General features: G+C 44.5%; 3 protein-coding genes across 6 annotated transcripts; all 3 read right to left on the minus strand.

The window, feature by feature from the left end:
- Nucleotides 1–305: 305 nt before the first annotated feature.
- LOC102720781 (formin-like protein 16) lies at nt 306–3,400 on the minus strand. 3 transcript variants are annotated; one of them, XM_015835131.2, is made up of 4 exons: nt 2,895–3,400; nt 1,879–1,924; nt 1,301–1,344; nt 306–544 (listed from the first exon to the last, which is right to left on the minus strand). In XM_015835131.2, exons 1-4 carry the CDS (start codon nt 3,125–3,127, stop codon nt 511–513), a joined length of 357 nt encoding a protein of 118 aa, XP_015690617.1. In that variant the 5' UTR covers nt 3,128–3,400; the 3' UTR covers nt 306–510. The 3 variants fall into 3 exon arrangements, with proteins under 3 accessions (XP_015690617.1, XP_015690616.1, XP_015690618.1); XM_015835130.2 differs by having other exon boundaries at nt 1,879–2,050; XM_015835132.2 differs by having other exon boundaries at nt 1,879–2,091; nt 2,895–3,396.
- Nucleotides 3,401–4,880: 1,480 nt separating this feature from the next.
- On the minus strand, nt 4,881–6,051 carry LOC107303801 (hepatoma-derived growth factor-related protein 2-like). The gene has a single exon (XM_040522563.1). It carries the CDS (start codon nt 5,857–5,859, stop codon nt 5,209–5,211), a length of 651 nt encoding a protein of 216 aa, XP_040378497.1. The 5' UTR covers nt 5,860–6,051; the 3' UTR covers nt 4,881–5,208.
- A 2,065-nt stretch (nt 6,052–8,116) lies between these two features.
- Nucleotides 8,117–10,889, minus strand: LOC121053884 (UDP-glycosyltransferase 73C6-like). 2 transcript variants are annotated; one of them, XM_040522270.1, is made up of 2 exons: nt 9,440–10,889; nt 8,117–9,188 (listed from the first exon to the last, which is right to left on the minus strand). In XM_040522270.1, the coding sequence occupies exons 1-2, from the start codon at nt 10,825–10,827 to the stop codon at nt 9,182–9,184; spliced, it is 1,395 nt and encodes a 464-aa protein (XP_040378204.1). In that variant the 5' UTR covers nt 10,828–10,889; the 3' UTR covers nt 8,117–9,181. The 2 variants fall into 2 exon arrangements, with proteins under 2 accessions (XP_040378204.1, XP_040378203.1); XM_040522269.1 differs by having other exon boundaries at nt 9,352–10,889.
- Nucleotides 10,890–12,475: the final 1,586 nt, after the last annotated feature.

Genomic DNA, 12,475 nt, shown 5'->3' on the forward strand with positions numbered 1-12,475 from the left:
ACTACTCATATAATAGGTTGCCTGTTAGCAGGCTACATCTAATAAATAAAATGATTAATTATAAGTAGCACATATCAGTGTGTAGAATCAAGAGTGAAGTGTATCATTGTAGCCATTTTGTTGTGACATTAACATTTGTATGCTACAAAGTAGTAACGAAATATAACAAAGTTCACACGCTTCAGACCACATTGTGTTATGAGATGAACAGTACTAGTTCTCCATAGTATAGAAAAAATACAAGGCACCACAGATAATTGAAATACAATAGCAACCAAGTAGATTAATGCATAATGTCATCCTAGGTCTAAATAGAAAGACATAGTAGTGCAAGATTAAATAACCGACAAGGTAACAGAGGATAAAGCAAAACGTACTTAATGGTTTACAGATCCAAAAGTCACACAAACAATGTGACATTAAGCAAAATACATAAATATGATTTCGAATAGATGAGATAACGATTTCTTCATCTGTCGTGTACGTACGACCCATGATTGAACCATTGCATCATACGACCATTGCCTGAAATACCATCATCTTGCTGAAAAAAAGACAGATATATCATACGACAGGTTCATCATGTGCTTAATAAATGAGAAACTATAAATCACTCTATGAATCATATTTTCCGTGCAACCACAATAAAATAAGTAACTATTGCATTCTTTTTCCGTAGTACAGGATAGGATAAATGTGATAGAGATATTAATTGAGTGTGACTTCAATGCAAGTTTATACTAACGGTGACGAAGGAGATATAAATATAAACAAGTTAGGGCATTACCAACTCAATGACTAGGATGGTGTCCATAACATTAAATAAGTTGTCATCTAGGATGAAAGATGATGTGGCAAGTGAATAAATGGGGAAAGAGGATAAAACCATGTCTTGCATGAGACATGGTTTCTACACAACATTCAAGATATCATGTGAGATAAGTAGCATTAAATTGAAGTATGGAATATTGATGTTTGCATTAGAAGAGTAGTGTTTAGTACTAGTTTCTTGATGATGTGGAGTTTATGAAAACTACATCTAGTGTTATGGGTTGGGAATGCCCTTACTGCAGTGTGAGTTCTTTCAAAGAAACAGTTACAGAGATAATTAATTGAGAGACCCATGACCATTCTGTGACAGCATATCCAAATACATAAACAAGTTCATTCAGTATGAGTTCAACATGTAAGAGCATTAAGAGAATGACATGCTACTTGCCTCCCAAATAAGAAGAGAGAATCACTTAACTATGGTGGCAAGTAGTCTAGCCTAGGAGTAAATTTAGTTCATACAAGTTACCTGTAAGAAGTGCAGCACCATGAATTCCACAGTAGAACATGTTCCTGAAATAAATTAGACAAGGGTTAATTGATGATCTATATATGATTAAAAAAATAAGGAAAAACCACATGCTTATTACCCTACCATGTTTATGTTTACTGTCTATTTCCAAACCGATTCTAAATATGCTCAATTAAATCATTTTTCAGCTGGGTATGGATTGAACGAGCACGAATAGTAGATCTCCTACGTAGCACATCAGAAAAACATGGGTTATCACCACTAGTTACTTCAGGAGGCAAAACTATTGATGTACTAGAAATTCTATTGAGGTCAATATCACATATCGCATCCTCTCTCTCGTCTTCAACAATCATATTATGGAGAATCACACAAGCTAGCATTATTTTTCCAACACTCTTCCATTTGACCATCCATCTTATTTTTTCAACGTTTGACCATCCGTCTTCTATAGGATCATTTGAGTTGTTCAACCAAACACTGATCTACAGTTTCAGAAAAAAAAATTATTGCTTCTATAAATGCAAGTGGCATGTATGCCGTTAACAAATAAATAGCTGACATAAGCCACTTACCAATCTCAAGTCTTCATCCTTCATCCAAGACAAGCGTTTCTCAGTCCTAGAAACATCTCCATTGTCAACATTGATGGGTTCTGATAGACTCCCCTCGGCCACATGATGTATATGGTTTGATGGGGTATTGATAAAATTAACGAAACCGCCGGGTGGACGAGATTCAACCCCCCTTATAGAACGCATAAGGTGCAAATGTTGATCAAGTTGTGTCTGAATAATATAATATTTTGACAATAAAATGGCCAGTCAGTTTGTAAATGGTGTTCTATACGCAGTTAAAAAACATGCACTCATCTAGTGCAGAGGGATAACAAATGAGCTTGTACTAGCTACATACAAAGTATAGCAAAAGTCCACTATATTATAGTTGTTTTTTAACTCGAAAGACAACTATAATATTTTGTTTGGGACCTTTCAAGTTAATTTTGTGCTCACACAGCGCATGCTCAAGGTGGAGGCTATAAGTTTTCCATAGCTTGGGCAAGACTAACTAACAAATAAAACTGCCACAGTATTTATATATGTTTAAGTTTTTGTATAAAGCCATATAAATTAATATTGCAATAGTCTTTTAATAAAAACATGGTCCAAAATGCATGTAAAAAATGACGGGTGAAAGAAAGGATGATACAACAACCAGCAGTCAATTTATAGGAAGCTTAATTTTACAGGGCTGCACCTAGACTGTGCACTAACACGCCTGAAAGCTTAATTTGACAGTGCTGCACCTATACTTATAGCCACCGAAACTTATAGCTTGTGGTCACAAATGCAAACAACATCTGTGAAATTTCAGTGCAATAACCACAATAAAATTGTTTCAGATTTTAGTCAAAAATGGATATCAAATCTTATTAGCCTAAATAGAATTTAGTGCATGCTTTCTAACTTTGTTTTTCACTGAAACATCACTTAAATAAGTAAACCACTGCATGTTCTTTTTTATATATAGCACTAAAAGGAGTAATCAGCATGGCTAGTTCACAACTAATAAAAACAATTGACAGACGTACCATTCTTCAAAGTCACTGTGCGCATCAATCTTGCCGGCCGCGGGAGGAGGGAAAGCAGGAGAGCCAGACATGGCGTGTGACTGCGGAGAAGCAAGCCAAGGTGTTGACGGCGGTGGAAACCATAGACCATATGGATACGGCGCTACTTGCGGCGGAGGAACAGCTAGAGGATTTGTAGAGCTCGCAACGGCCTGAGGAGGCGGCACCAACTTCCTCTTCAAGCGGATGGACATGGTGTTGGAGGTGGAGGTGGGGAACTAGGGATTTAGGCAGAAATCTATCTCGCGCGCGCGGAGGGGGATTATACAAGGTGGATGTGGAGCGTGGCTGTGGTCGAGGTGGCTGTCGATTCGACGGCCGGCGGATGAGGGAGAGAATATGGAGCGATTTGAGATCCATGTCATATAGGTATGCAATTTTACGAGCGCGGGAGGAAGAGGAGAAGCGCGGGAGCTGCGTGCGGGGGGAGAAGAAGCGCGGGAGTCGTGCAAGGACGCAGGGAGAAGCGCGGGAGCTCGTTGCGGCATTGGTGGCGGCGTTCGAGAGGAAGGCCGAAGGGGATCGGGAGGGGAGGGCGATGCATCACGCTAGAAAGGATAGCGCCGATCCGGTGTGGTTGCGTGGGCCCCACAATTACTTTTTTTAATCACGGCAACTGACTGCAAGCGGGCGACTGCCACAAAAGAAATTCCTATCGCCCGGCTACAGATTAGTCGGTGGCTGTCTTCTCTACACTCTTCTCTCTTCTCCACGTAGAAATAAGATGACGTGGTATGGTATTGTAGCCCGTTGAATCACTTATTGTACCTGCTCTTATCCATGGTATTGCTGTAAAAATATTTGGAAGAGTGGCATCCCATTAGTGCCTCTCTGTAAGAGTGGCAAATAGTTAAAAGACCCTCCTCCAAATAGTTAAAAGACCCTCCTCGCCAGCCATCGTTCTGCTCCGACCATTAAGGCCCTGTTTAGTTCGCCAACACCGTTTCGAGCTTAATTAAACTATATTATTCCTTAAACATGCAAGTTTCTTTCGACTTTACAAGTTATAATAAAATTAAACAAATATAATTTTGACTGGGTATATACTAGTTTCAGTTAATTTATTTTTTATAGCTTATTTTTAAAATAATAATATTACTCCCTCTAAATTTTAATAGATGACAATATTTATTTTATCACATGTTTAATCATCCGTCTTATTTAAAAGTTTATGTAAATATAAAAAGTAAGTTGTAATTAAAAAATATTTGGCAATAAATATAATCATAATAAAATAAATAAAAATTACATAAGTTTTTTTAATAAGACAAATGATCAAACATGTACTTAAAAAGTCAACGGTGTTATTTATTAAAATACGAAGAAAATACTATTTAGAAACTGTGCAAGAAACCCTGTAAAGATATGGATAGTTATGAGCCAAGACCCTTGGGTCATTTTACAACCCTACTTAACCCAAAATTTCTAGATCAGAAAACTATAAATTTTCCATTTACACTATTATGGACCTAACCTTTAAATTTTGTATGAAAAAATTAGACCTATTATCTTCCTTATATAGAGGGATGAAAATCCACTTCCAATTATTCGTGCCATTCTGTAACTTGCGTGGTAGAGCCGCGCCTGATCTGACTTATTAACTCCTTTGCGTTTGCTGGAACATTAGTGGAGAACATGATTAAGTACAAAAGTCAGAATTCGGTTTCTTCCTCCTCCCCCAGAATTCTTTTAAGATACAATAGAGATGCGGCAGACTCCCGGTCTCTGCATCACCTAAAGTCTTCTCTTAAAATATTGGATTCAAATCTGGAAAGAGGTCTAGGCACGAAATGTCACTATTTTCAGCACAAGTCTTATGTTCTACGCATGACCCAGAATGTTTAATTCTAGAAGGGGCAGTGATCGTGCAAGTTCTTGTGAAGCTGAGCTAATGAGCTTTAATCTAAAAGAAGATTAAAATTCTAAGAAACTCTCATTTTTCACTTGCCAATGAACATTTCTACATTATTACAGTACATTAAGTTGGGAAGGTTTATACTTAACCCAACCCGAAACACAAAGTGGCCAAAAGCAAGCCAAATTTGAGAGATTTTACCTCGTCGTCTTCCCATCGACATTACACAAAGCGAGAAAAAAAGAGAGAGAAATGGAACTATGGAAGAAAAAAATGGAGCGATAGAAGAAGACACGAGTCAGGGACGGGCACGTCTTGAATTCTAGCACCGAATTGTACACGGGTGCAATGAGCTGCAGCGACGACGAGTTGACGGGACGGTGGTGAGAGCCATGGCGTGCGATGGCGCGAGGGCGAGAGCTAGTAGAAGCCCTGCACCGGCCACCGGCGTTCGGGGTCGGGAAGCCACGACGAGCGCTTCTTCTTCTTGTCCTTCTTGTCCTTGTTGCCGTCCTCGCCGCCGGCGCCGTCTTCGGGTTCCTTCTCGCCGTCGGAGCTCTTGGAGTCGCCGTCCGAGGAGCTGCACCCGGGGGCCGCGCCGCCGCCGCCGGACTTGTTCCTGGACCGCACGTACTCGATCAGCCTCCACGCGGCCGGCTTCGGCTGCTGCGACCGCGGCGGGGACGGGGGCTCCTTGGGCGGCTTCTTCCGCTCCGCCTGCTTCGGCGTCGCGGTCGGCGTCTGCGGCTGCTTCTGCTGCGCCGTCGGCGTCGCCGGCTGCGTGGCGTCGCCCTTCAGGGGGTCCGTGTCGTCGGGGAGCCGCGCCGACTGCGACAGCCGCTCGTACTCCGGCAGCGGCACCGTCTCCTCCGACGACGCCCCCTCCTTCCCGCTGCCGACGCAGTCCATGAGCAGCAGCTGGTGGTGACTGCCGCCTGCCCTCCGCTTCTGCCGCCGCGACCTGAACCTCGATCCTCTCCCTCCTCCCCCACCGCCGTAGCGCCTCCTCTCCTCCTCCTCCTCCTCCTCCTCCAGCTGCTCCTCATCCTCCGTGTGATCCAGCACGTCCATATTTATCTCTGCTCCTGGCGCCACAAACCATGCACCGTCCCCTCCCGATCTCGCGTTGGGACTATAAATTTTGCGCAAGTGAGGTGAGGTGCGCAAATGGAGGAGCTCGAGCCCAGCCCGCGCGTCGCCGAGGCGGGGAGGGGATGGGAATAATGATGGATGGCCAAGTTTGACAAGGATTTGGCTCGCGAAATCGCGTTTTTATTCAAGCTTCGTGGCGCTTTGACCGGCGCTCGCGATGAGGCGGAGAGGGTCGGGTCGTCGTCGTCGTGGTGGGGGTGGTGGTGGCGCCGTCGCGATGTGAGCCCAGCCAGCCGCGCGCTCGCGTTACGTGCCGTGGGGGTTGGAGGGGCGGGACCCCGTGGGCGTTCCGGGAGAGCGGTTCTAAGTTAGATTATCCTCACGAAAAACATAATAATAAATTAGTATATAATTAATTAATTATTAAAAAATATATTGATTAATATGATTTTTAAAAATAATTTTTCTATAGAAATTTTTTTAAAAATATACCGTTTAACAGTTCGAGAAATATGAGCACGAAATACGAGAGTAATAAGTTAACTTGTCCACGGGCGAAGTGAAACGGCAAAACATCTTGATAGAGACGCGGGGATCTGGAGAGTACAGATTGCACGTTCAAAAGTGACATTTGTGAATTTCGGGAGTCCTAAACTTGGTACTAATTATGTTTCTGCTGCAAATTTGTTACCACCGTACTTAAAAAAATTGTTATAGCTTTGTTATGGTCTTTCATTAAAGAAAGTGTAAAAAGGGGGCCAAATATCTCTAATGATCTTTCGTGGGGGAAACGTATTTTCTACGGTTTATCTTATAATTTTTTTGATGTTTTCTGAAGTCAAACTTCTCGTTGTTTCATTAAATTTATATAAAAATATAGGAATATCAATAACACTAAATTAGGTTCATTACGAAGAGAACTGAAAAATATTGCTAGTTTGGATGTAAATTTGGTTAAATTTATAGAAGTTTGACTTTTTAAATTTTAAAACTCATATGATACTATCAAATAGAGTGAGTAATATCATGGATTGTCTTTTCTCCTCAACAAAACATTTTAGAAAAATACACCTAAAAAACCATGAAATGTAAAATTTTGCATAGGAAATATGCTCCATCTATCACAAATATATAGAATTATTAGTGAACTATCCGTAAATGGGGAGTATATATATCACCGCTGGAATTATCTAGAGTACAGGACCACTCACCTTCACCCAAGTAGCCCAGTTGCAAAATACACACATAACTAATTTCCAGTTGTGCCAATCAAAAATCCTATTTTGTACGATCATTGGATCTAGACAGAACGGATAAAGCCCTCCTCGATCGCTAACTGGATTTCACATGACGGTGGTCACGATCTCTGGGGGACGCCTCGCGTTGCTAAACAATTAGATTTAATGTTTAAACCACGAGATGATTATCTCTGGAGGAGCCAGTCCACTGGTTTTGTAGTACTCCCTGTCTTTTTTTTACTGGGTACCGTTAACATTTTAGATCTAAATTTAATTATTTGTTTTATTAAAAATTATATAATAATTATTATTACTATGTTTTGACTTGTTATTAAAGATAATTTAAATATAACTTATATTTTTTATATATTTATATAAGATTTTTAAATATATTCAAAAGTTAATGTACGATTGGAAAAAAAGGGGCTACTTGATTTGGGCACGAGGGACAGACTCCAACAGTAACCGAGAGTATATTAGTCGCATCTGCTTGGATTAGACCAAGCAGATTAAGAAAATAAGAAGTGATTTACGCGGCGAGTCGGCGTCGATGCAGGGCACGCGATGCCGTGCTCGCACGTCTACCGGTGCTGGCTTCGCTGCCTCTACACGCTAAGATCCATCACGTACTCATGGTCAACTCGCAAGACCAAAATCGGAGAAAGTATCGCAAGCTTGGCATGGTGCCCACTAATTTTGTAAAAGAAATCGATAAACTGTGCACTGTTTACATCACACCACGGTAAATTTGCCAGCAGCATTATATTAGAAAAGGATGTCTCACGTACCACATGTTAGAAAAAATGATCACATACGCACGAGCGCACGACAGGAAGGACGAACGCAGCGATGAGACGGTAAACACGCTGACGGCTAAAGAATAGATCGGACCTCTTCGCTCTAATATCACTCGTTAGCAAAATTACCAGATCGAGGGCACATATTTAACGTGAAAACCGTTATAGAAAAAATCATGGACGTCATTCAGCAATAATTAATATGGGGTAATGATTATAACGTAGTATGAGAATACCCGAGTCGTCGTATCTTTCGGTGTAGGTTACAAGAGATATATATTAGGGAAAATATACTCTCATTTCAAGAAGAGAATGGGGTGAAGCCAAACTATGCTCTGTTAATTAGACAAAACAAAGTTTATCGTTGTCCTGAAAATGTACTGCGGTAAGGCTCTGGACCGCTGGACTAGCGATGTGCTGGTAAAACGGCAGAAGTACTTTAATTAGTATGTAATTCGCTTCATCTGATCAGCATATAATCCCTCCTTGAACGGAGTAATAAACGTGTAATCCCTGGGGAATGGTCCAGTTGCAATCCTCCATGTAGCCCACTGAATCTTGGGCTATTCTGATTTAGTTGCGAGCTTGCTGTCGCAATGTGTCCCCCGTATTCACCGCCAGCCAAGATTAGTTTGATGCTGGGCACGCCGGAGATGAGCTGTTGGACGGCGGCATGGACATCGTTGCAAGCGATTTGGTTGGACCACGTCACTCGAGGCAGCTGCCGGAAGCATGTGCCAGTGCCCCACACACACAGACACACAAACACGGCTCAAACCTTGCTTAGATAGCCAGATCAAAGTTATACTTTGGGGAAAATTATTCCAAACCATGAGCAAAGCAAAACGAGTATCAGAAGAAATGGAATTCGCGGTTACTTCTAGGCGGCGATCGCTACGAGGCCTGATGAAAGCTATCTCTTAACGAGGTATCTATAATTTAGATACCATCTTCAATAGGTATCTATAAATTATTTATAAGATATATTATACAATTTTTTTAATAGAAGAGAGATGAAAGATACTTATACATATTTTAATATCAAGTGAAAATAAATTATATAATTATTTATATTATGAGCTACTTGCTAAAAGTTAAACCATTGAAGAAGTTGTCTTTGAGATAATATGTTATCTTTACTGTTGTCTTTGGAGATGACCTGATGCGATCACACTCGTCGTGGTCCCTTCCCTTGCTTGCCGCTTTGCTTCTCGTCTTCACCTGGTCCACGCCGGTCGCCGGCGGTGAGACCGAGGGGCTTCCGATTCATGTGCTACAAGAAAACAACGTTCACGAGGAGAACTTTGTTAGTTGAAGATCAAGAACGCGGCGATTAATATGTTTCTGTTGTTCTCTGAGCTTGTATGGATTATGGAATGATCTTTATTATTTCTGCGTAGAAACTAAATTGTACAGATTTTGCGACGAGTTGTTACTTTGATTTTTGAACAAATGTTTGATCAGGATGTGGTTCGTTTGTGCGCTAAAGGTTGTAATGCTTTGAGCAGATTTATCAGCTCGGACCAGTCACCGCACGACGATCCGCCGTCGGCCACGGCCGCGCGCGCCGCGACGCCGAGCTCGGCGGCCCTCGATCTCCTCGCGGCGGCGGCGTCGGTGTCGTCGCCGTCACCCATTAGCCTGCCCACCGCCCTCGCCACCTCCTCAGCCGGCACCACCGCCTCCGGGGCCGCGTTGGCGGTAGCCTCCCGCACCCGCACGCCCACGCGGAGCACGTCGACGAGGAGAGCCTCGTTGAGGAACTGCTCGGCGCGCAGCGGCCACGTCGCGAGGGGCACGCCGGCGGAGACGGCGTCCAGCGTCGAGTTCCAGCCGCAGTGGCTGAGGAAGCCGCCCACCGCGCGGTGCGCCAGAATGTCCGCCTGCGGCGCCCACCGCCCGGCCACCACCATGCCGTGGCTGGACGCGCGCTCCTCCTGCTCCGTTACCTCCGCCGCCGTCGGGATGACCCAGAGGAATGGTCGGCCGTACGCGCGCAGGCCGGCGGCCAGCTCCCTGAGCTGGATCGCGCCCATCCCGCACGTGCTCCCGAAGCACGCGTATACCACCGACCCCGCCGGCCGGCCGTCGAGCCACTGAAGGATAGGGTCCCTCTCGACGCCACCGTTGCCTGTGCCATCGCCGCGTTTGGAGACGGCGGCGCCCACTGGGCCGACGAGGAACACCTTCTTGGAAGACCCGTCCAGGTTACGGTAGTACTCGGCGATGTCCGCCTCGAGTGCCGCGAAGCTGTTGAAGACGACGGCGAAGCTCTCGGCCTCGGCGGCGCGGAAGAGGGGGAGGTGAGAAAGAGCCTCCTCGTTGACCTGCAACCCGCGGAGCTTCACGGGGAGCGGGAAGTCCCCGTCGACGCCGAACGGGTCCGGCATGTCCTCGCGTAAGTGGAGGTGTCGATGGATCGCCACCATGGCGGCCGCGGCGAAGGCGCCGATGGTGTGGAACGTCACGTGCGGCACGCCGCACTCGCGCGCCACGCGCGGCGCCCAGTGTAGCACCGCGTCCGAGACGACGGCCACGGCGGAGCTCCCTTCGCGGAGGAGCCCACGCACCGCCTCCGCGAGCGCCGGCGCAAGCGCGTCCTCGGCGGCGGCGAAGAACGCCGGCGCGGAGACCTCGCTCGGGAGGAGGGAGAAGTCCTCGTGGCCCCCCGGGAACCGGAACGGCGCCAGGTGCACCGGCACGGACCCCGGCGCCATCGCCGCGAAGTGGCGCGTGGTGACGATGGTGGCCGCGGCCTCCCCTCCGTCGGCCGCGGCGGCCGCCTTCGCCGCGACGGGGCCGAAGTGGCTGCGCGACAGGAAGGGCAGGAAGACGAGGCGCAGCGGGGGCGCGCCGGCGTCGGCGTCGGCGTCGGCGTCGCAGCGCGTGGGCGCGGCCGTGGCGCGGCGCATGGTGGCGCTCGTGGCCTGCTGGCTCGGTTCGTCTCGTGGGCTGGGTGGGTGAGTTGGGTTGGGCTGGGCCTCCTCTTATTTTGGGCGGGAGGCTGCAGGTGCGTGTGGGTTTAAAGGTCCAGGAATTAGGGGACACAAGAAATGCATGAGCGGCGCGTAACGCGTGTGTTTTGCGTTGCAACCTGCAGCCTCCCGAGCATCGTTTCTATGAAAATTGCCGATCGACCGAGCATCGTTTCTATGAAAATGTTATCGTTTGCAATCATTTTTGTTTATAAGCCTATCTAAAATTTGAATTATTTTCTATCCTTTTTGGGCATCGTGATCAATACGACTATCTGTCTATCTTTTTTGAGTATCTTTGTGCCCTCTTGTTTTTTTTCTGAAAATAAGCTCATCTTTGAGAATTTCTTTAAAGGAATTTGTATAAGTAGGAAAAACCATTGGACCTAGATAAAGTATGGTGTATTCCAGTCAATTGTATTGGTATGTTTGAGATGAAAGAAAAATAAATTATTTTAGGACAGGGGGGCAATTACTACTAAAATTGGTGATTTTTAAGGGGGTTTTAGATTTTTAAGGGAACTGACGAACTGCCAGTCTTGTTACGGTTTCAGATAGATCAGGACACGAGATGCGAACGAGTTAGCGACTGTACTGGGTTGTATTGCTAAATTGTTCATCGACTTCAATATTTACTTTGATGGGTTTGCCAGCCCATCGATGAGGCAATCACTGATGCGGAGATAAGTATTGAAGGACGGTCGGATAGCAAATCTATTCAATTTTGTGGTTGTACTGACCAACAACCTTGATGAACCTAGCACAGTTGTTCGGGTACCAACATGCTTTTCGATAATAAATCAGGTACCTTTCAAAAACTAAAGGAAAAAGTCTGAAATGCACTCCTATAAATTATTGGGCGAATATGAACTATCCATTGAACTCAGATATGTGACATTTTTCACCGTCAATTGGTAATATCGGACGGAGAACCCACTTAGGTGGCTTTCTAGCCGATTTTAGCTTAGATTAGTACAATTGGTTATAAAAAAGGTACATACTAATTTAAGTCATAACCAGCATCAAAACCATTCGAGAGGTTCTCCATTCGGTATTGTCAGTTGAGGGTAAAAAATGACCTGATTTTGGGTTCGGGGGCAATTCGGAAAAAAGAAATGATGGATTAACATTTAAAAGACATGTCTTCTGTGTTTTGACACTCTGAACATTGATTTTGATTAAGGCCCTATTCGTTTTAAAGAAATTGCAAAGGAAAAGTGTAGGAATATGAAATCTTGTGAACTGTATACTGTAGCAACGTTCGTTTCAAAGAAATGCACCTAAGGAAAATTATAGGAAAAATTTCCTATCTCTCCACTATTGAGGGCAAAAAATAGGAATAAAAATTCACTCCAACCTCATTTCACAATACTAGAGAAAAAATTTCTGTGTTTCTGAATCCTATAGGTCTGCACATGCATTCCTATCATATTCCTATATTTTTCCTATTCCTACGTTTTAGAAATCCTATGAACCGAATAAGTCCTAAATGGCACTATAAACATCATTTCGCTTAATTCACAAACATTTTCTCCCTTTTAATCAATTTTCTCTTCTTTTTTCAGTTTTAGCCACCTAAAATGAC

This window comes from Oryza brachyantha, chromosome 3 (assembly GCF_000231095.2).
Source record: "Oryza brachyantha chromosome 3, ObraRS2, whole genome shotgun sequence".
NCBI lineage: Eukaryota > Viridiplantae > Streptophyta > Magnoliopsida > Poales > Poaceae > Oryza > Oryza brachyantha.